The sequence below is a fragment of the Podarcis pityusensis genome (genome assembly GCF_964106645.2).
Source record: "Podarcis pityusensis genome assembly, chromosome: 5".
Taxonomy (NCBI): Eukaryota; Metazoa; Chordata; class Lepidosauria; order Squamata; family Lacertidae; genus Podarcis; species Podarcis pityusensis.
The window spans coordinates 20160225-20184468 of record NC_138032.1 but is presented as its reverse complement, the minus strand read 5'-3'; the positions used below and the strand labels follow the sequence as shown (position 1 = coordinate 20184468).

General features: G+C 40.7%; 1 protein-coding gene across 2 annotated transcripts in view; it reads left to right on the top strand.

Moving 5' to 3' along the window:
- The first annotated feature begins 18993 nt into the window (after positions 1 to 18993).
- The window catches only part of LOC308478366 (schwannomin-interacting protein 1), a 378978-nt gene continuing 373727 nt past the window's right edge, over positions 18994 to 24244 (top strand). Inside the window, exon 1 of one of the 2 annotated variants that reach the window (XM_081008004.1) lies at positions 18994 to 19124. In XM_081008004.1, coding sequence (XP_080864130.1) covers positions 19116 to 19124 — 9 coding nt within the window. In that variant the 5' untranslated portion in view covers positions 18994 to 19115. The remainder of the gene's footprint in view (positions 19125 to 24244) is intronic. The other variant, XM_081008006.1, reaches the window with a different exon arrangement.

Sequence of the window (24244 nt, the reverse complement as noted above, 5' to 3'; positions counted from 1 at the left end):
AACATGCCATCAAAGGTCTGTTGAAAGATATCTTTTAACCTGTCCCTCAGGTTAATGCCACTTCTTTTCATTTTGCAAACCCTTTGCTGCTGATATTTTCAGAGTAATCACACATTTCAGCTGTTCTCATAGTCCTGTCATGCTTTCGCCTCTTGCCTGGCAGGGGTATGCCTGGGATGTGCTTGTTAGCGCCTTGAAATTCAGTTCCTCTTCCCTCTAGCTTTGTGGACTTCTGTGTTTATCCAGAGCCATATGTAGAAACTCTGGAATTTAAGGGCCTAGCATTCGTGCAACCAACTTCTCCCTATTCCATCTCTGGGATACTGTTTGAACAGAAGTAGGACAATGTAGCGCCCCAAATCCAGAGAGCAGCACTTCTTTTGTGAATCACACCTGATTTTCCAAAGCCCAAATGTGTCAAACCCAGCCAGGTCCCTTTAAGGTAAGTTTTTCCATACATGGTTGCCATTGGCAATAAAGTTTCCACAACCAGAACAGTTAGTTGGTCATTTTGTAGATTTATGAGGCAGGATAAGGATACAGCTTGTTCTTCTGAAATGTGAATTAGCTCTCTAGTGAAAGTAGTAAAAACATGGCTATGCTAGTAAACTAAGTGGATGCATTTTAAAAGATACCAAGGGAGAGATGTAAAACATACGGTGTCCTTTAGTGTCACATCTGACCATAAGAGAACAAATCTGGGTTTATAATGCCTTCCAATTTATAATGGTAGTAAATTGCAAATATACTATATATCTTTCTCTCTTAAAAATTCTTTTGCAAACAGTTCTATACCTGGGGAGAAAAACTCTTTTCCTTTCCCTTTGCTTTGCATAGATGAGCATCTTTACTGCCAATGAAAAGATGTGAAGCATTCTAACTTATAGAAATCCTATAAACTATTATTCTGCGTAAAGAGAGAGAGAGAGAGAGAGAGAGAGAGAGAGAGGGGCTTACAAAACCAAACTGGTTTTATTCATGAGTGTTAGCGCGTGATCGCCATCCAAAGCTTCTTGTTACATTGTGCAGGCACTGGAGGATCCCTCCTGTTGTCTGCTTACATGTGAAAATGTTTTGTGAAATTGTTTTCTGGCTGATCTAAACTGGCTATAGCTCACAATTTTCATATCCCTGCTATGCGGAATTCAGCGCCAGCTGAAGCGTGAAAAACCCATCTTGTTTAAGTTGGAGTGATGTGACATGGGGCAGTGCCGTGGCAACAGGATGCAGACAAGATGCAGACTCTGCATGAGAGATCCTGCCAGAGGAACACCCTGGTAGGATTTGCTGCAGCAAGGCTGTGGAAATTTAAACTTAAGAGGAAGGGTGCTACCATCCCAAAACTTCAGAGAGAGGGAAAGCAACCTGCTTTGTCTGCAGATGGTCCTAGGTTCAATCCCTGGCATCTACAGCTAAGGCTAAGAAAAGCAGCTGTCTGTCTGTGCAGGCAATATTGAGCTAGATAAACCAAGGGCCTGACTCAGTACAAATGAGCTTCTTATGTTCTTGGGAGTACTTGGAGCCAGAAAGGAGAGATACGGAACTTCACCAGGTTGATTTCATTACATTGGTACCTCGGGTTACATACGCTTCAGGTTACAGACTCTGCTAACCCAGAAATATTACCTCAGGTTAAGAACTTTGCTTCAGGATGAGAACAGAAATTGTGCAGTGGCAGCAGGAGGCCCCATTAGCTAAAATGGTGCTTCAGGTTAAGAACAGTTTCAGGTTAAGAACAGACCTGCAGAACGAATTAAGTTCTTAACCTGAGGTACCACTGTAATGTATTTAATTTATTTACTTGTTTTACACCTCACTGTTCCTCAAGGTGATGTACATTGTTCTCTCAATCTCTATTTTAAGCTCATGGCAACCCTGTAAGGTAGGTTAGACTGAGAGAAAGTGACTAGCCCAGGATCACCCATATATATCATTCTAGCTTTTCCCCCTTAGCTATCTGTTTCAGGGAGGAAACACAGAACTTTCCCTGCAGAGAGATCATGGTTTTTCCTGTAAGTGTCATTATCGCCTAGAGGGTCTCATTGCATGAGGCAACTGATCTCTCTCTCTATATAGACAAGCTGGAGTGTGTGCAGAGGAGGGCAACCAAGACGACTGAAGGTCTGGAAACCAAGCCTTACGATGAACCATTAGGGAAGCTGGGTATGTTTAGCCTGGAAAAGAGGAAACTGAGAGGAGATATGATAGCCATCTTCAAATATCTTAAGAGAAGAGGGAACAAACTTGTTTTCCCCTTCTCTGGAGGGTAGGGGAACCAGTGGATTCGAGTTACAAGAAAGGGGGTTTCAAATGAATACCAGGAAGAATTTTCTGGTGGTAAGAGCTGTTTGACAATGGAACAGACTCCTTTGGAAGTTGGTGGACTCACCTTCATTGGAGGTTTCCAAGCAGAGGTTGGATGGCCATCTATCATGCGTACTTTCGTTGAGATTCCTGCATTGCAGGGACTTCCGGGGGCGGCGCGAACGGCAATGGCGGTCCTCTTCCACTAGCGAGGAGGAGGCTCTGCAGAAAAGGGTCGTCCGCTACGGCGAAGCGGAGACCCATTCCGGAAACCCACAGGCAGCAAGAGCCTGTGGTCTTGAGGCTCGGTGGGCGCCAGAAGCGACCTCCTAAGCGGTAAAGGAACCCCGTAAGGGGCTCCGGAACGTGGAGGGGGGTTGCGGCGCTGTGAGCCGTTTCGCGATCTGCGGAGCGAAGCTGCGCTGCTGCCGCCGGTGAGCGCTGATCCCTTTTCCTGCAAATTCTTGATTCGGAAGAAAGCAACAACTTACTTGTGAGTAAAGACTGAATACCTCAAATTTGAGACTAAAAGCTGAAATTAAAATATTGAACTTGGCTGAAAGCGGAGAGACGAGGAAACAGGAAGTCCGTCTTCCGCTGCCATTGAACTTTAAAAAGCAAAGAGCTGGAGGAGTGGAGGCTTAAAAAGAACTTTCAACCTTATTGATCTGAGCACCCTCTGAATCTGCTATACAAAGTAAAGACTTTAAGTTTATGATTTGGTACCATTTATTTGCATTGATCTACCTTTCTTCTATTGGAATTACAATTGGAATGAGAAACCCAGGGTCCGGAGCTGCCTGAGCTCTCTGAGAGACTGAGCTGTCAGTTTTGCAGATTTGGCTATTGTGTATCAGAACTTGTAACAATCTGAGGGTATTTGGACCTGCTATTTTGAAACATCTTCTGAAAGACCAGTAAGCACTGGTTGAAACAAAGTGACTGTTAACATCAACTCTGCTAAATGTTTGTATTTGAAGGTTCTTGGATACTAAATTAGACTCTAATTACATTAGAATTCTTCCCTAAAGACATCTTAAGCTCCCTCTAGAGGATTTGAGATTTACAACAGTGACTCTACATTTACTTTCTATTTCCCGGCCGCCTGTTCTCTCTGGGCCTCTCCTTTCCCATGGGAATAACTCAGCGTGACCTTGACTGTTAGATAACGTTGGAATGAGTGGCACAAGAAGAAGAGGAAGAACTAGACAAACAACTTTGACAACCCTAACCTCAGCCTCGCAGATACGTAGATCATCAGTACCTACTTTGCCCTCAGAAGTAGAAGAAGCCGTTCTGCCACAGGCAAGGGAGGGAGAAACAGAGCAGCTACAATTGGAAGATATGGCCTCAGGATCATCTGCTTCTATTCTAGAGAAAATCTATGAAAAATTGGAATCTTTGGATAAGAAAGTGGAAGCTTTGGATAAGAAAGCAGATGAGCAAACAGCTAAGATTGATCAAAATACAGAATGCTTAAATAAATTAACTGGACAAGTTGCACAGAACACACAGGCAATTGGACAGTTGACGGAGGCCACAGCAGAAAATCGGAAATTGGCTGAGGACACTAGTCAAAAACTTGAAAATTTAGAACAAGAGGTAAGACCACTCTGCAAACAAGTAGGGGAACATCAGATTTATCTTTCTATGATAGAACTGCGAAACCGTGAGAATAATCTAAGGATTAGGTCGGTACAAGAAGCAGAAGGAGGCAACCTAGCTGAGTTTTTAACTAAAGAATTCTCCAAGTTTTGGAATTTAGAGGAAAAGGACTTTAAAATTGTGTCAGCTTTCAGGCTTGGAAGATTCACAAAGAAGGAGAGGCCCAGAGATTGCCTGATAACATTGAGATCAAAGGAGGAAAGGGATAAGATTTTGGGCCTACACTACGGAAAGTCACTGGACATTCTGGACAGAAGAATTGAAATCTACAAAGATATTCCTAGACAACTGCTGGACCTCAGATCCGCCTATTTTGACATTGTCAAATTATTAAGGAGCAACTCAATTGCTTTCAGGTGGGAATTCCCCCAAGGAATATCCTTTACCTTTAGAGGGAAGAAGGTCAAAATCAGAACACCGGAAGATAGAGACAAATTTCTGTCTACATACGGAGAGGACCTCCAAAAAGGAATTGAACTACCCCCTGGGCCTGGAGCACCGGCAGTACCGGTACCTGTGGAACCTGAAGATCCTGTGAATAAGATACCACCCCTAGAAAAATAATCAGATTTATTCAGGATGTCTCTGCAACTTTTGAGCTGGAATATAAATGGCTGTAACATTCCGGAAAAAAGGAAGAAAATATTTCATATATTAAAAAAAGAACAATTGGACATTATTTGTTTACAGGAAACACATGTGACAAGGCTCCACAGAAAAGTGTTAATAAACAAAAGATTGGGCCAGGAATTTATATCTTCGGACAGAGTAAAGAAGAGAGGTGTGGTGATATATGCGAAAGAGAGCCTGTCACCCAAATTCTTATTTAAAGATGAACATGGAAGAATTTTGGCAATTGAGATACAACACCAAGGAGAGAAACTTTTGATATTAGGAATTTACGCACCAAACGAAGGGAAATCGGAATTCTACAAGAAGTTGCATGAGACTATGCTGGATTATCTGGACTATAACAACATCATTATGATGGGAGACATGAATGGGGTCGTATCAACCAACATGGACAAGTCACAAAGTCAAAATGTTACAAAAGACGGCAGACTACCTAAAACTTTTTTCGAAATGACAGACAATATGGATTTGATTGACATCTGGAGGACAAAGAACCCCCTGGGAAGAGAGGGAACATTCTTTTCTGAAGCCCAACTGACCTGGACAAGAATCGACCAAATATGGATATCTAGAGGCCTGGCACCTAAGGCTAGAAAAGTGGAAATCTGCCCAAAGACCTGCTCCGACCATAATGCAGTAAAGATGGATATGACACTGTTACCAACCGGCTCTTTTAGATGGAAGATGAATGACAACCTGTTTAGAGATCAGGAAATTACCAAGAAGGCCCAAAAAGCTTTGAAGGACTATTTTGAGATAAATATGAACACCATGGTGGAAAAAAGAATCGTCTGGGACGCAAGCAAAGCCGTTATGAGGGGATTTTTGATACAACAGAATGCAGTAAAGAAAAGGATACAAAATGAGAAAAAAGACAAGATTCTGGATAAAATAAAAGAATTAGAGAAGAAGTTAAGATTAAACCCGAAGTCACAGCCAACTCTGAGAGAAATCAAACTCTATCAAGTACAATATTCCAAATTGATAAACCAGGAAATAGAGTGGAAGGTCAAATTAATGAAACAAAAAACGTTTGAGTCGGCGAATAAATGTGGAAAACTGCTAGCTTGGCAGTTGAAGAGAAGACAAAGATTAAATACCGTTACAAATTTAGAGATTGAAGGAAGAAATATCCAGAATCCTGTGGACATTAGAAAGTGTTTCCAGAGATATTTTAAAAAATTATACACTCAAGGGCCGCAAGACGAGGCTGAGATTAAACAATTTTTGGCAAAAAATGGATTACCAAAATTGTCACAAGAAAATAGGACAATCCTGAATTGCAAAATAACACAACAAGAGATTGAACAGGCCATTCAGAATATGCAATTGGGCAAATCTCCAGGGCCAGATGGGCTGACCTCCAAGTACTATAAGACATTAAAAGATTACTTGATACAACCTTTGATGGAGGTCAGCAACGAAATTATGGAGGGGAAGAGGGCGCCGGAGTCATGGAAGGAAGCGTTTATCACATTGATACCAAAGTCGGAAGCTGAAAAGACACAACTTAAGAACTATCGTCCCATCTCTCTTTTAAATGTGGATTACAAAATATTTGCAGATATTTTGGCAAGTAGATTTTAAAAAGTTTTAAATGAAGTAATTCACAAGGACCAGGCAGGCTTTCTCCCAGGCAGACACTTGTTTGCTAATACAAGGAACATTATTGACATTCTGGAACTTTTGCAAACAGATATAAACACAAAAGCAGTTTTAATTTTTATAGACGCGGAGAAGGCCTTTGACAACATTTCCTGGAAATTTATGAAGGGAAATCTAAAAGAAATGGGAGTGGGACGGGGTTTTGAGAATGGGATTGAGGCGATATATTCAGAGCAGAAAGCTAAATTGATAGTTAACAATGTGGTTACAGAAGAGTTCAAAATTGAAAAAGGAACACGACAAGGCTGCCCTATTTCCCCTTTGTTATTTATTTCGGTTCTGGAAGTGCTATTGAACATGATCAGAGGGGACCGGTTGGTGGAAGGAATTCAGGTCGGACAGAAACAATATAAACTAAAAGCTTTTGCAGATGACCTGGTTTTGACCCTGCAGGAGCCAGAGTCTAGTACGAAAAGAGTATTACAACTGATTCTTGACTTTGGTCGGGTGGCGGGATTCAAATTAAATAAACAGAAAACTAAGGTTTTGGGGAAAAATTTGACAGACACAGAGTCAGAACGGTTTCAGAAAGAGACAGAACTAAATGTGGTTAAAAAAGTAAAGTACCTAGGGGTAAACATAACAGCAAAAAATCTAAGTCTATTTAAGGATAACTATGAAAAGTGTTGGGCAGAAATTAATAGAGATTTAGACAGCTGGACAAAATTGAAACTTTCTTTGTTAGGCCGAATTGCTGCTATCAAGATGAATGTATTGCCAAAGATGTTGTTTTTGTTTCAAACACTTCAGGTTTTGGATAAGACGGAGTGCTTTCAGAAGTGGCAGAGAGATATTTCTAAGTTTGTCTGGCAGGGCAAAAAGCCCAGAATTAAGTTTAAGATATTAACTGATGCGAAAGAAAGAGGGGGCTTTGCCCTGCCAGATTTAAAGTTGTATTATGAGGCCGCAGCGTTCTGCTGGCTAAAAGACTGGCTACTTCTTGAGGACACTGACGTGTTGGATTTGGAAGGGTTTAACAATACCTTTGGATGGCATGCATACTTATGGTACGACAAGGTTAAAGCTAATAAGGCCTTTAAGAACCATATTGTCAGAAAATCACTGTTTAATGTCTGGACAAAATATAAAGACCTGTTGGAAAATAAAACTCCAAGGTGGCTTTCACCTTTGGAAGCTAAGGCCCGAAAAAGACCCAATATGGAGGCTAAATGGCCAAAATATTGGGAAATACTAGAAAAAGATGGAGACAATTGGAAATTGCAGAGTTTGGAGAAAATGAAGGATAAAGTGCGAGACTGGTTACATTACGCTCAGATTAAAGAAGTTTTTAAAAATGATAAGAAACTAGGGTTCCAGGTGGAGAAATCGAAACTAGAAACAGAACTGTTAGAACCAAAGTCTAAGGTACTTTCAAGGATGTATAACTTGCTGTTAAAATGGAATACACAAGATGAAATGGTTAAATCGGCTATGATAAGGTGGGCGCAGGACATTGGGTATAACATCATGTTTGAGGACTGGGAAAGGTTGTGGAGCACTGGGTTGAACTTTACTGCATGTAATGCTTTGAAAGAAAATGTAATGAAAATGATATATAGATGGTATATGACCCCAGTCAAACTTGCAAAAATATACCACCTGCCTGATAATAAGTGTTGGAAATGTAAAGAGAGTGAAGGAACATTCTTCCACCTCTGGTGGACCTGCCCTAAAGTGAAGGCGTTCTGGGAAATGATTTATAATGAACTGAAAAAGGTATTTAAGTATACCTTCACAAAGAAACCAGAGGCCTTTCTTTTGGGTATTGTCGGCCAAGGGGTGGTAAAGAAGGACTTGACATTTTTTATGTACGCAACAACAGCAGCAAGGATACTTCTTGCAACGCACTGGAAAGCTCAAGATCTACCCACACTGGAAGAATGGCAGATGCAACTGATAGACTATATGGAACTGGCCGAGATGACCGGCAGAATCCGTGACCTGGGAGAGGAGAAGATGGAGGAGGACTGGAAGAAATTCAAGATTTATTTACAAAAACATTGTAAGTTGAGTGAATGTTAAGCAGGATGCTAGATCATAAATAATTGAGCACCACTAAATTGGATGATTTAAGATAATAAGTGAGATTGAGAAAATATAAACTTTTTTGAGAATTACAAGATTATAAATATACAGATGGGACATAAGAATGTAAATAAGATAATAAACTGCTGGCAAAAGTTACAACGATGAAAGTGGGAGCGGGAGATGTGAGGAAGTCCAAAGAAAATGTGAAATTATGTTAAGACATATGTTATATTGTTTGTTATATCTATCTCTATTTGAAACCCTAATAAATATTTATAAAAAAAAAAAAAAGAGATTCCTGCATTGCAGTGGGGTTGAGCTAGATCAGGGACGTCCAACTCCCAAGAGATTGCGATCTACTCCCAGGGAAAAAAACTGGCAGCAATCTACTCATATTTTTTGGGGGGGAGACCAAAGTTGTTAAGCTCTTTTTAGGGGAGCAGGATCCATTTCAACTCTTCAATTCTACAAGTCAATGTTTCATTTCTTTTTAGCATTGTAGCTGCGTGCTGTTTTGCCTCTCTTGTCTTTTTGCAAGAGAATTCCCTCTGTAAAACATCTGTGGCTTCTGACTTTGCATCAGCATTATTGCTTCTGAGGCTAGAGAGGGATGGAGAGTAATGCAGGGCATCAGAAGATGCTGAGCCAGCCAGGCATTCTGCTTTTCCACTCTAATCTGTGGCTGGTGAGACTCAATACGCACATTAGATTTTCTACTAGAGTATAAAGTGCCCACATATTGGGGGAGTGTTTGTCGGCTTTTTCTTCTTCTTCTTCTTCTTTTTTAAAGTATATCAAAAGGTATCCAAGTACAAAAATTCACAAGCCTCTTATCAATTATGAAAGGCATGTGTGTTTCAAATTTGGCACATAGTCCTTTAAAATGTGTTAAAGTGCCAATCCGGAGAGGGGTTGGTGCCCTGCTTTCAAAGGTACGCACACAAAATGTTATACATTTATTTATTTAACATAATTTAGATACCACTTGATTTGAAAAACACGCATACACGCCTTGGTAGTTTACAAAAATATAAAATAAAATTCTTGATTATAACAGTTAAAAACACATATTTTAAAACATTCCAGAGATGATGAAAATCAACAGTAGCTAAGAAGTGATTAAAAACTTTTGCATGTCTGGATAGACTTGCCTAAACATTTTTTTTTTAATCAGGCACCAAAAAGCGTTCAGCAAAGGCACATGCCTGATGCCAATATGAGCACCCTCTTTAATGTGATAAACAACTCATCCATTTTGTAGTTCGTTGTCCATAGTCTCATATATATACATATTACACACACAAAGTGCCTTTGTGGTAAAAAATGAGTTGCCAGTACTCCCATCTTGATAAATGTGCTGTGTTTGCCAGCACACAATGACATAAAAAGTGGCGCTGGTATTTTGTACCAGTGAGTATCATCAGAAATACGTTTGTGTGTGTGAATGAATGGATTGCCTTTACGTCCAGAGCTGATGAGTCTGTGCTTGGCTTTCACAATCTATTACCTTGAGACAGCAAGTTAGAATAATGCTATATTTCTTTGCAGGCATCTGAACTCGACTGGACAATCTCTAGCTTTAAATCCACTCTTTCTTCTCGCTGCTATAATGTACATTAGCATGTCTGGTATTGATCTCCCTGATTCTGTTGCTCAGGGATTGCACAGTTCTTGCCTATAGGAATGGGCTGTGTATCCACCACCAGCATATGTTTTCATAGAGTTATGGCTAAGGAGCAGTCATCATAGATTGCTTTAGTAAACATGACCCAAACTAGTAGAATTCAAAGGAAATTAAGGTATGCTTTTCTGAGCCTATTTTTCCCACCCACCCACTCACCCCCTTTTTTTTTGCTTGAATGGGAGAGGAAGGACCTTTCCACACTTACTCACTTAAAGCAGAACAGTTGCTGGAGTTTTCTGACATGTCACCACATGACGTTGGCATCATTTAGCTGGCATTTCGAAAAAATGGAATAGAAACCTTCCTTTCCTTTTATATATATATATATATATTGGTTTTTTTTAACATATCGTTTCCAACAGTCATATAACATAACTTCTTATCTTATACAATATTTTAGACTTCCGTCAACACCTCTGATGATTTTCCGTTCTTTATCACTTATTCTGCATTTCTTAATTTCTCTATTACTCTTAATTATCATTAACTAATCATTCTCCTCATAGTCTTTCTTGCAATATTTCAAATAGTCCTCCTTACAAAACTTCTTGCAATCCTACTAGCGTAATCTGTTCATTGCAATTACTTTCCAAATAGTTCGTATATTTACTCCAGTCTTCTAAGAATCTCTGGTTGCGCCGGTTTCGAATCCTTCCTGTTAATTTATCCAATTCTGCATAGTCCAATTTCGTCCGCCATTCTTCTTTCATTGGTAATTCTTCTTGCTTCCAGAAGCCTTTCCAGAGGCACCGGGATGATGACATATATGTGATGCAGGAGTGTTCTGTAGGAGTTGGCCACTGGATGTGCGTTGTGTGAGTGATTTCACGCTTGTGTGAGATGCGTCCAGGGCTGCCTGAATATTTTATTCAACTGCTAACTACGTATACGGAAAGCTCCCCTGTTATCAGACCTAAAGGAAGTTCAGCATAGGGTCTCCTAACTACTCTCAGAACTTTAAACAAACTACACTTCCCAGGATATTTTTTAGAGAGGGGCCCTGGCTATTTAAAGTGGTATGGTGTGCCTGGGGGCCTCTGTAGCATATTTAAAAGAAGTGTTAGCTTTGCACGTCTATTTTTATTCTCCCTAACTTTTGATAAAAGAATGGCTGCCATTTAAAAAATGTACAGTGGTGCCTCACAAGACGAAAAGAATCCATTCCGCGAGTCTCTTCGTCTTGCGGGTTTTTTCGTCTTGCGAAGCAAGCCCATTAGTGGTTTAGCGGATTAGCGCTACAGTATTAGCGGCTTAGCGGGCTTAGCGGATCAGCTGATAAGCGGCTTAGCGATCAGCTGTTAAGCGGCTTAACGATCAGCTGATAAGCGGCTTAACGATCAGCTGATAAGCGGCTTAACGATCAGCTGATAAGCGGCTTAGCCGATCAGCTGATAAGCGGTTTAGCGGCTTGGGAAAAAGGAAAAAAACCCCGCAGGAACTCGCAAGACATTTTCGTCTTGCGAAGCAAGCACATAGGAAATTCGTTTTGCGAAGCACCTCCAAAACGGAAAACCCTTTCATCTAGCGGGTTTTCCGTCTTGCGAGGCATTCCTCTTGCGGGGCACCACTGTATATATCTGGCATTGTGCCAAGTTCATCGCTTATGTTACTAGGATTGTCATACGGCATTTCCTCACCCTTTTGACTGCAGAAGCTTGCCAACTCCAACAGGTTTCTCATTAAGACTCAATTTCAGAATGTGCTATAAATTCCAAATGTGAGAGAGGCCAACTGCGCGCACACACACACACACGAGATATTGTATCCTCCTGGATGCCTTGCTGAACAAGTTGAGTATTTCATGTGGAAAGCTTTTAAGCTATTTATACCTTTCAGTTACTTCATCTGTCTGACACAATGCCAGTCGTGGAACACTGCTGTTTTCACATGCTTGTGGCAAAAACAATAATATAAAAAAGCCACTGTTTGTGGCTTGCTTCTCTGCATTAATCACTTTAGATAAGTTTGTGCCGTTAAAGGCAGTATAAAGAACCCAAAACAAGAAATTTGGGGAAATCTTTGGAGAGGTACATTCCTAGAATGTTTTTGGCACTGTGTATTGTGAAGCACAATCATGACCGAATGAGAATACAGTGGTACCTCGGGTTACATATGCTTCAGGTTACAGACTCTGCTAACCCAGAAATAGTGCTTCAGGTTAAGCACTTTGCTTCAGGATGAGAACAGAAATTGTGCTCTGGTGGCGCGGCAGCAGCAGCAGGAGGCCCCATTAGCTAAAGTGGTGCTTCAGGTTCAGAACAGTTTCAGGTTAAGTATGGACCTCCGGAACGAATTAAGTACTTAACCTGAAGTACCACTGTAACTTCACACTTTTTTTCTTTTTTTAAACTTCTTTATGTATTTATTTGCATGATGTCCCTCAGTCAAAACAAGGATGGGGAAGTGGTGACTCCCCAGCTGTTGGTGGACTCCAGATCTCATCAGCCCCATCCAGCATATAGTCCTGAGCTAAAACAAAACACACACTCGCAGAATAGCTCACATACTGGAATGGTCCTATAAAATAAGAGTCCATAATTAAAATACGGTTTTAAAATGTTAAGGTTGCAGAAGCAGCAAGGCTCAACACAATAGAAAAACATGTTCCATTTATTTTTATTTAAAAATTAATTTTTTTATTCAGTGTGTTTATTTTATTTTTATTGCTTTTTATTTTATTTAAAGCATTTATTATTTCTACTTCCAAGGTGACATACATGGAACAGCACAATTAAACAGTACTAGGGATGGACAACATTTTTTGAACTTGAGTACAACTTTCATTTGGAGGGAATTTTCGAGGAGTCACACACTGAATGTGGAGGAGGACAAAGCTGACTGTGGTTGGGTCAGAGAGTCACTCCACTCCCAAGAACATCACCATTCCATACGGCGTCTCTTTCTCCCTCTGAAGAATCTTGAGAGTGAGAAACATTGAAGGGTGGGGATCATCTTAAGACAATGGGCCACATGCAGCCTGTGCTCCATGGGTTGTGTATAGGATTGTACTGCCCCACACCTATAATAAAACAGAAGAAGATGAGCAAAACAATTAAACAGCATGAAAACATAAAATCTTATAATAGAAAGCTGCAGCAATCAAGTAAATGGGACAGTTTTGACTTGGTAACTGTGGGAATGTTCAGGGTGGCAGGAGAGGATATACCGTAGTTTTTATTAATATCCTTCCTAACTTGCGCTAGCAAGTTCCTTTACTTAGCAGAGTTTACATTCCCCTTCTCACACACAGCAGAAAACTAGTTGCAAACTCGTGTGAGTTTCTTAAGACATTACACAATTCAATCTGGCTTGTCCAGATTGAAATGTGTTCTAATATTTTCCTGGAAAGACCTCTTGAATCCCTAATAAAAGAATAAAGACACCACAGTCTTATACATAACTAACAAAAAAAAAGTTTACTCATGATCAGGCAGAGCACAGTGTGATCCCTGAAGGCAGGCTTCAGGCTTAAAGTTTAAAACATATACAAACAGGTTTACCCCATAAGGGAGATTTACCCAGTGACTGCAGGCTAGCAGTCCAGCAGTTCACAGGACGAAAGGAAGATGGAAAAGAGAGAGAGAGTGGCAGCATGCCTTGTCCTTTTATCAGGTCTGAAAAGGTCATGCCTACCCACTAACCCACTAGTCACATGCAAGGAAGGATGCTCCAGGCCAGGAGGAACAGGAAGTTTTGACTGGCTGGACCAAACAGTCCCTTGCATGTCCACTCTAGGAAAACAAGGAATGTTGTACTTGACTGCTCTCAGTGGATTACATCCCACAATAACTGAATGTGAAGGTGTCTAAGAAGAATAAGAATAAGAATAATACCCAGCGCATCTGGCTGGGTTTAATAAAACATCAAACATTAAAAATTTCCCAACACAGGGCTGCCTTCAGACATCTTCTAAAAGTTGTAGAATTGTTTATTTTCTTGACATCTGAAGGGAGGGTTTCCACAGGGTGGGCGTTACTGCCGAGAAGGCCCTTTGCCTGGTTCCCTGTAACTTCACTTCTTGCAGTGAGGGAACCAACAGAAGACCCTTGGAGCTGGACCTCAGTGTCTGGGCTGAACAATAGGGATGGAGATGCTCCTTCAGGTGTACAGGGACAAGGCCATTTAGGCCTTGTTTAGGGAGATTGCTCCAAAGAAAAGGTTCAGTCACCGAAAACGTTCTCTCTGATAGCTTTGCCTCACCTCAGGTGAGTGTGTCACAGGATGGCCTCTCAGAGGGTTGGCAAGTTCCCATAGGAGGAGGCTGTCACCACCCCCTTTTTATCAATTAAAAGAATTGTAAACACTGAAGGACCTATGTTTTAACTACTGTGCCTCCTGGATTTGTTTAGCTCACCAGTCTTGTGGATAAGACATATGTAAACAGGTAAAGGTAAAGGGACTCCTCACCATTAGGTCCAGTCGTGATCGACTCTGAGGTTGCGGTGCTCATCTCGCTTTATTGGCCAAGGGAGCCGGCGTACAGCTTCCGGGTCATGTGGCCAGCATGACTAAGCCGCTTCTGGCAAACCAGAGCAGCGCACGGAAACGCCGTTTACCTTCCTGCAGGAGCGGTACCTATTTATTTACTTGCACTTTGAGGTGCTTTCGAACTGCTAGGTTGGCAGGAGCAGGGACCGAGCAACAGGAGCTCACCCCGTCGCAGGGATTCGAACCGCTGACCTTCTGATCGGCAAGTCCTAGGCTCTGTGGTTTAATCCACAGCGCCGTCTGCGTCCCTCAAAGACATATGTATGTACCTCATTATTTTTCCAGTTTTCTCAATGTGACTCTTTCACCACAAAGGAATGTGAACATAAAAATCAGCCTGTGTTTTCTGAAACAAATATTTGTTTAAAATATGAAGCAGCAAAACTTGGTTAAAGAAAATCATAAGGCAGAGAAATTAATGACTTTTAAATGCCTCTTAAAAACATATATGTTTACCCAAGCTTTCATGGGCCCCAACTCTTCCTTTTTTAATTATCTGCGTTGTACACAGATCACTTTTATCTTTGTACACAGATCAGTATAGTTTTGTTCTCATTTTACTTATTTTCTACAAATTGTATTGAATGTTATTGTTTGTTCTTTCATTATTCTCTATGCAAATCATTTAGAGAGATTTTTATATTATTTTGTATAAATAAATAAATAAATAAATAAATGGGTGAAATGTAATAGGGAAACAAAACCATATAATGCCATGTGTTCCATATAATGATACGTTGTCTAAAGGGCTTTTAAACTCACACTAGGGAATGTCACCAGAAACAGCTTCCCATGAGCGAATCCTGTACTGGCTTGCAATGTTTAGAACTGTTCACTTCATGGATTATAATTTTGTTTGTCTCCATGCCAATGTTCCTAGGAACTTGAATCAGGGATATGGAGAGCTGGTGTGTGATAATAGTGATCTCTGTGATTAGTAATGCAAATCCCATTGCCTATGGTCAATAATGGTAATGATGATTTATTAAATTTGTATAATGTTCTTCATCCGAAGGGAGTTGGAATCCAAGAACACCTGGAGGGCTTCATATAGGCTCCCCTTCGGTTACATGTAAATATTCTGGGTTGTCTGTTCTATGGGTCATGATGGGATTACATGGGGAGAGTTTGACTCTTCCTGTCAAAGCCTGTGAATATTAATTGTCCACAGTGCCCTCTAACATATGGCTTATTTTGCATTTTCCTTTTCAGTTCAGTGATACACCGTTGAAGTTATGCGTCTGCTCAACTTCCAGCCTGCAAGTTATTTATTAAAAGGAATGAATTGGGGCTTAAACCTTTCTAGCTATTTCAACTGGGTAGACTCATTACTAATATTTGTAATATCTTATTTGCAAATAATTTGAATGTGCTCAAAATCTACCAGGAGCACACTTTCTCTCACCACATGATGATCCCCCCACTGTCACTGTATGATGATATCCAAGTGGAACTGAGGTCCTCCACATATGTTACATTTCCTGTGGAGTAAAATTTATGGAAGAGCACAGGACGGTGGGGTAGGGTGGGCAATGTTGAAAGGTAACCCTGTGGATTTTTTAGGAAAGTTAACAGGAAGGAATAGAAATCTGGTGTTTAGATCCTGTATCTTTTCTGCATGCTAGTTTTGCACTATAGTGCAACTTGCATTGGCAACCAACTGGTACAGTCCCAGTACAACCAGTAAAATTGTTTTCTGTCAGGTAATAATCAGCACTATAAGCCTGGAAACCAATTAACCCTTCTCCCATGTCCTACTATATTCTGTGAGGTTTTATTCATAAACCAATATATCCTGTTCTGAATTCTTACACATGGATTCATCATTTACTACATTTATAGTCCACCTTCTCCCCAAGGAGCCTATATGATCCCCACCCACTATTTTACCTGCTGAACAACCTTGCAATATACATTTGGCTGAGGGAAAGTGATTTCCCCCTGACGCCCAGTGAGCTGTATGACCAAGTGGGGATTTAAACCCTGGTCTCCCTAGCTAATAGGGACGTGGTGGCGCTGTGGGTTAAACCACAAAGCTTGGACTTGCCAATCAGAAGATCGGCGGTTCGAATCCCCGCGACGGGGTGAGCTCCTGTTGCTCGGTCCCTGCTCCTGCCAACCTAGCAGTTCGAAAGCACGTTAAAGTGCAAGTAGATAAATAGGTACGGCTCCAGCGGGAAGGTAACCCGCTTTTCCGTGCGCTGCTCTGGCTCACCAGAAGCGGCTTAGTCATGCTGGCCACATGACCCAGAAGCTGTATGCCGGCTCCCTCGGCCAGTAAAGCGAGATGAGCGCCGCAACCCCAGAGTCGGCCACAACTGGACCTAATGGTCAGGGGTCCCCTTTACCCTTTACCTCCCTAGCTAATATAACTAGTGCAGTGGTGGGGAGGCTGTTGAAGCCTGAGGGCCACATACTGGGATGGGTGGGGCCAGTGGCAAAAGCAGGCAGAGCAACAAATGTGGTTTTTACCATGTTCAGTAGTCCTGTTTCTGCACCAGCCAGCTAGTCGCCATCCAGCCAAGCAAAAAGCATTATTAGAGTTCAAGGACACATTCCAGCAAAAACTCTCAAGAAGGGTACAAAGTACGACTGGAGAAGAGGCTGGAGAGGTGGTGTGGCCTGGGAATTTTTTTGAGAATCTGGAGGGTTGCTTTTGGCTCCTGGTTCTGAGGTTCCTCATCCTTGACACAACCATTGGGCTCTACTGGCTCCCTCCAACAGAAGAATTGATCTGGAGCATGGACTCCTTTAACCAGTGGACAGATTCCTTCTGTAGGAGGTGGATTCTATCCATTTGATAGTTGAAGGAACTTGAGAATCAAACCCAGTATTAAATAATAAAAAGAGAGAGAATGCTTCTCAAATCAACATTTTAGAAGTTGTTATTTCTATTTCTTTGTATGTTTCGATCCCTCCACAACAAATATTTATTTCAGAAACAGACTTGGTTCTTGTGAAAAAAGCCCAATGCATGACTTATCTGCAGCCTGAAAGACCTGAAGGTTTGCATTTTGTGGGGTGACTTGGGAACTGAATGCCTGCTGGGCCATTTACGATATTCAGTCTGACATGGTTCCCACCATGGAGTCATTATATTTTTAAAAAATCTCATGGTGTTAGAAAAGAGTTGTGTGAATTCAGCCTTAAGGATATACAGTATGAAGAACAACCTTAGAAAATGCATTTTAATCATATTGGTTGGTTTTTTGAACATTAATACTATTTTTATTCTCTTATTTGCCAGTGTTTTTTTTACTGGAACCAGCATGCAATGTGGTGAGTACTTGGAAAGATGTATTTCCTTTTCGAGTATTTTTATTTTAAATAAGTGTAGTTTCAAAAAATATCTGAACTCACCTAAACGTGGGTTTGTTTTATGCTCTTGGAACAATTGGTCAGTAAAAAAAATATAGGGCTAGATCCAGATATTCATGCTTTACAATACAATTCTATACATGCCTACTCAGAAGTAAGCATGGGTTCAATGGGATTTACTCCCAGCTAAGTGCTTGAACGACAGCAGCCACATTCCCATTGAAATCAAATGGGACAAGTTTGTCATGGCTAATTTGACCCATTAATTTCAGTAGGACTAAAATACTATAACAAACTTTATCTGGATCCAGTCATTTAGTCTTTTCTTTTTTAGGGGGTTCTTTAACTGGGGAGATTTGCCTATACTGAATGGGTAGAAATGGCTTTCATATTAGGTGCAATTATTTTTACTGCCTCTTTTCACCCATATATCTACAATTTGTTGACAGCCATTTTTGTTCAGGGCTCAGATTTTTGTTCTTTCTTTATGCTCTTAGTGAAAAGTCTCAAATACCTTCATTTTAATAGTGCTGGTCTCTTCTTGTATGAGATTGTGTGTGTTTGTGAATGAGAGAAAGATTTTTTTGGGAACTATATTTTAGTTTCTTGGTGTGGTATCAGAAATTCACTATGGCATAAAGCTGTTTATATGTCTAAAGTGCATTATAAAGAGGTATGAATCCACTTTCAGGCATAAAAGGAATTAGATTTGCTACAACAGCTCTGTGCTGGGATTAATAAAATGCAGAGCAAATAGCTGATGGAATGATCCGTTTGAAGTTGGTACTGGTATCTGGGGAAGCTGGTCAGAACTGCTACGTGTGTGTGTGTGTGTTTGTAGGCTATCTGTGTGTGTTTGTGGGGGGGGGAGAGTCAGATTTGTTCAGTATTATTTCTGGAACAGCATTTTAAAATTAGCTGAGATAAAGCCTGCACATATTTGCAGAGCCGGTTAAGCAGGGACAAATCCATCTGTAAACCTAAGTTTCCCTTCATTTCCTTCACTATATATCTCCAAATTACAGTGAATACATTCCTGGGCTGGAAAGGTGCCAGAAGTTTCTCATCTAGCTATTTGTGGGCTGCCTCTTTCTCTCTCTCTCTCTCTCTCTCTCCCTCCCTCCCTCGCTCCCTCCCTCCCTCCTCTCACTCCCCTTTGAGGCTTTCTGATGCCTATAGAGTGAGCTCAACTCAAAGGTTTTCCAGCCTCACACTTTGCTGGTATTCTGTAACAGTCAGATCAGGCTCTGTGTAATATTAAGGAATACTGTGGCAGCATCCGATTCCTAGCATTTTCTCTCTCCTCTGCAGGTGATCCTGCAACTTCACAATGCATCTGGTAATGTATACCTTTTTACTAAATAAACCATGCAGGGGTTTCCCCCTTGATTTTTATGCATCTTTCTGAGTGAACTGAATATGAATATTGTGTGTGTGTGTGTTTGTGTATTAAGGTATATGTGTAGTTATGTGTGTGCTGTTTTAAAACTAAATGTATTTAAAGTGTCTGTGTAGAAGATTCTCATCCAAGTAACATTTTCTTTCAGAGCAAAGCTTGTGCAAATAAGAGATCAGCACAGGCAATTTAGAATGAGTAAGTTTTTCAAAGCAAACTGAAATTGAAGACTACTGTTCACACCAGTATGTCTTGAGTGCTGAGATGAGATACTTGTCTGACAGCAATAGATTTAAAAGCAAGGACTGAATAAATATCTGGAGACTCAATGAACTCTGAAATAGCAAAGATCCTGCTGCTGTGGCAGAATCTTTGTAAAAATTTTTTTTTAAAAAATATATCTTTTGTCTTTTCGTTTTGCAACTCCTGTAGAGAGAAAAATGTGATTGTGGTTCAGAGTAACCTCCTAGGGTTCCTGAGCTTCATTATTCAGGAGGCATTATAGCTATTCTAAATACTTCACCTTGAATAATAAGTAGATCGATGTAAACCTCTGAAGCCAAGAACTGGGTTGTTTTACCATGAGTATTTCTGGGGGGGGACGGGACGTACATATTTGTGTATGGTCAGTTGTGCTCAGTTGAGATCTGTCTGACATGTGGCTCTGAGCTTAGTCCTAGTGTAAATTTGTAGTAATTAAAGTTAACTTATCAAAATGCTTTGGGGGAGACGTCTAAAGATTAGTGTCACCATTGATGGTTCACTAGCATCTAGTGATCTAGATGTGAGATGGCATAGAAGGATACAAAAAAAGTACCGATATCACTCCCAAGTACAGAAAGGCTCCACATTTTACTTGTTGGCTGATAGGTGTGGCATAAAACATTCACTTAGTCTGCCTTCATTATACTTACCTGGGAGTAAGTGCTCTACTGACCACAGTCGGACTGACTTCTGAGTACAAAAGCATAGGATGGCACTGTTACACTGCATAAGCCGCTGTGAACTCACTATAATACTGTTTCCTAAAAATCTAATTTTTAATTTGTTGTTACATTCCCTATTTAAATATCCTCATGTATTGATTAAACTTTTACAGCATTGCTCTATCTTTACAAAACCTGTAGATAGGCTACATAGCTAAGAATCCAAGCATTGCATGCTATTAACTTAAGGGACAAATAAAGTGGAATGGTGCATTTCTGAGATGGCTAACTGGTATTCGGTTCAGATGCAACTATTTGGGCAATGGTAGGTTAACACTGGCAGGTTGACCTTTGGAAGCTGCATTCATATTTTTTTTATTGCATTGAGCGTGTCCTTTGGAAAGATACCTCTGGCGTGAATTGTAAGCTAATCCACAGTATTCTGCCATGTTGGTGCATCAAAGCTGTGGTATGAGTTAAATGACATCGCAGCTTTGCATTGGTATTAAATTGTGGTCCTGGATTCAGTTGCTAACTTGCTCCAGGTTGAGGGTCTGAGTCTAAACACATTATTCAAGGAGGGTAGCAAAAGATGATAGGGAGCAGAGTTGATGAAGACTAGGAGACTAGGAGAAGTGGGTGTAAGTTGGACCAATTCCACAATATCCCATGCACATCAGCATGTTGAGGCATGTCATAGGGGAGTTTCCTGTGCCCCTGGTTTCATGCTTTAGTGCAAATCTGGAACTAGAGGATTCAGTACCAAGACAAAAGGTGTGTCATAGATTTTTCTATTATGAATAAGACAAAAGATGCACAATAGATTTCACACCATAGATTTCCATGAGAACTGCACCACAGCCTACAATTCACCACATCCACAAGCTGTGCAAGCCACCAGCAGCATGAGAAAGCATGCTCTTGATTGGACATACTCCCAAACTACTAATCCCTTATTGCGTCCTTAGAAAACAGTCAAATAAAGCTCAAATATTTTGTGGTAGCAGCTCTTGGAAATCCTTTTCAAGGTGGATTGTGTTGGAATACTTTCGCTGTTCCACATGGAACTGCATGCATTATTCAGGTGTTCAAAAACCAGCAGCTGTAATTGTGTGAGTGATGGGAATGCGCCACACTTACCCACCTTCCCCCGCATACAAGGATGTCTATGAATTGAGGACCTGTCTAAAGTAGGACTCCACCTCATGGCAACACTTGACAGGCTGCCCAGTTTCAGATATAATGTCACCACGTGGAAACATTGGGGAGAGGGGCAGAGCAAATTCACACAACCCTCTCGTGTGATTGTCACTGTATGTTTTTGAATGCTCAGTTAGTGTCTGATAAGATTTGCTGTGAGACAACCCAATTTGGTAAAGATCTGTCTCTTAGGGAGTACAGAAATCAATTCATGATGGAACAACCCCCCGCCTCAAAACCAATATGGTTGTGTGAATCTTGCACCAAAGGGAAGTTTGTGTGTTTTGTTCAGCTCTGTTCCCTGCTGAATAACCAACCTTGGACCTTAATCTTTGCAGACAGGGTTGTATTATGACTCAAATATACGGTGATATCTGTTCAGTAGAATAATCTTACACCAGTTCTTGGCTTGGAATTTAAAATATTGACTAATGGGCTATGCAGAACTAATATAAATCTAAGCCTCAGCATTCTCTAACAAATTTATTGGACAATTACAGACTATTTTGTTAATTCACACAAATGAAAATGTGCATTAGTGATGATTAATTTACCAAAAGGTGGTTAGACTTTGATTCACTCAATTGTCCAGCCAAAGCCTCGGTATCCATTTGCTAATGGTTGCCTATATATTACAAATGTCAGCACACACAAAGTGCCAACCTTGGAACTTTAATTACATATTGAATACATAATTTATTTGAAAGGCAGCTTAGTGGCATAAAACACCGTAATTGTGCTCTACTTGTTCACAAATTAAGCCATTTTATAGATCAGAAGCTTCTGTCATTGCCTGCTTTGGGTTTTCTGCTCTTCTATAGGTTTGACTTACAGCCTAAAGAACTGCAATGTTTCATGCGCATCTGCGGGTGACTCTCCCATAACTTTTTTGTATATGGCAATTCTCATTTATGTGAAGAATGTGGATATAATGTAATGGAATGTAAACTGACTATGCACATATATGTTTTGGCTCTGCCATACATGTTGTGAAGTCATACGTGCTGTGAAATCATTTCCAGTGAGTATAATAAATTGGCCGCTATATGACCTCAGGAAAGTTCCTTATAGTGGTTCAGATATCTGCTCAATCATGAACACCACTGGATTGTCAATTATCATCTCTGTCTAGCCTACCTCTCAGTGTTGTTGTAGGATAAAATGGGCTACTCCTCCCCGCATATATGCTGCTTGTGGGTCCTTACAGGAGGGGTGGGATAAATATGTGACAATTGTGTACACTGTGTACACAATTGTGTACACTGGACTGTGCTTATGCTGGTGAAGCCCTTGATACCAGATGGCATAGAATGTTCACAATTATTCCAAGTCCTCAGACAACAAAGCTCTTAGGACATGTTCAGCCCAGCTGTTGACTGTGGGAGAAGGATAAATTTCCAATTTGGCCAGGATTAAAACATCACACATACCGTATTTTTCCATCCATAAGATGTCCCCATGTATAGGGGGCCTCAAAATTTAGGAAATAGGGGGGATTGAGCTTTGGGGGAGGATTATTGGGGGGGATGCTGAAAACCACTCACCCACCAGAACGCAGCTCACAACCACTTGCGTCGCTTACAATTGCCGCTTCCAATCTCGGGCTCGGGCTTCGTTCCGGTGGGTGAGCGATTTTCAGCCCCCTCCCCAACAATCAAGCGGCAAAACACTGCTTAAAATCTCAGGCTCATGCCAAAAAAACATTTGCCCGCTCCCCCTCAGCACTACCTGTGTATAAGATGAACCTAAATTTTGAACCTCATTTTTGGGTCAAAAAGGCTCGTCTTATACACAGAAAAATACGGTATTCTGTGGGGGAGTCTGAGGACTGGGGTTTGCTGGCGGTCCAGAAACAAAGTGGCTGAAGGAAGGATGCAGAGTAAGTGATAGACCTATGCACAGGCACCTGAGGGAAGAGGGGGATGTTAAAATAAATGGACAGAGAGGTTTTAAAAAATGGTCTGAGACAAGGAGAGGGAAACAGGGAACAGTTTCATATTTTGTTCTGTACTAATCAGCTTCTTCTATGGGCTGCTGGCTTCCAGAGTATATAAAACAGGATGATAATGACATCACACAAAGCAACCATAGTGATAGATATAATAAGGAAATATAATGTACCAAAGGAGCACACAGTGGACTTTGAATCTCAGTAACTAGCTCAACAAGTAAGGTGAAAATTTCTATAGATAGCTTGTCTGGCATACAAAAGCTCCCATTCATAATGCTGTACCTCTATTTTAGGGTGGTACAAAACCCCTCTCCACACACAGTGCCTGCAGCTTGTTTTCCGTAGAAATTAAAATGAGTAGAACGAAATTGTGAATGAGTCCAGCTAATTGGATGAGGTGTTGGGAAGAGGATCAGTTTGAAGGTGCTTGTTGCATTTAAAAAAGGTAATAACTGGGAGCTCATGAGCAATTGATTTTAGTTTGCACTAGTTTCCATGGGTAACTGCAGGGTTAAACAGAGAAAAAATTGGGCCAGTATGATATGTTTGGCAGTTCCAAATTTGGAAATTAATACTTGATTGATATAAAATCAGCTGCACCTGGAAGAAAATACATATTTCTGATCTATGATAATAAAGCTTTTTACTTTTTGTAGGGATGGGGTTGAGACTTTCAGTTTGCCTTTAAAAGCGAATCTACCAAATCCACACTTTTCAAAACAGTGCACAAACTGAAACAAAGACCTTCTTCAAAATTCACACTCTTCTGAATTTTGCAGTGCAGCTCTCCAGTCAAGTAAGATGTACAAAAATGCATATAACCATGGGAAAGTTTGCTTTTTAAAAGTGCATATATTAGTGAACATGACATTTAAAAATAAATTAACTGGGGGAACTTGCCTTGCAAAACTGTGTATGTTGGGCAAACTTGCATATAGAAATGTGTATATTAGGAGAAATTTGCACTAAACTGCTGATGAATTTTC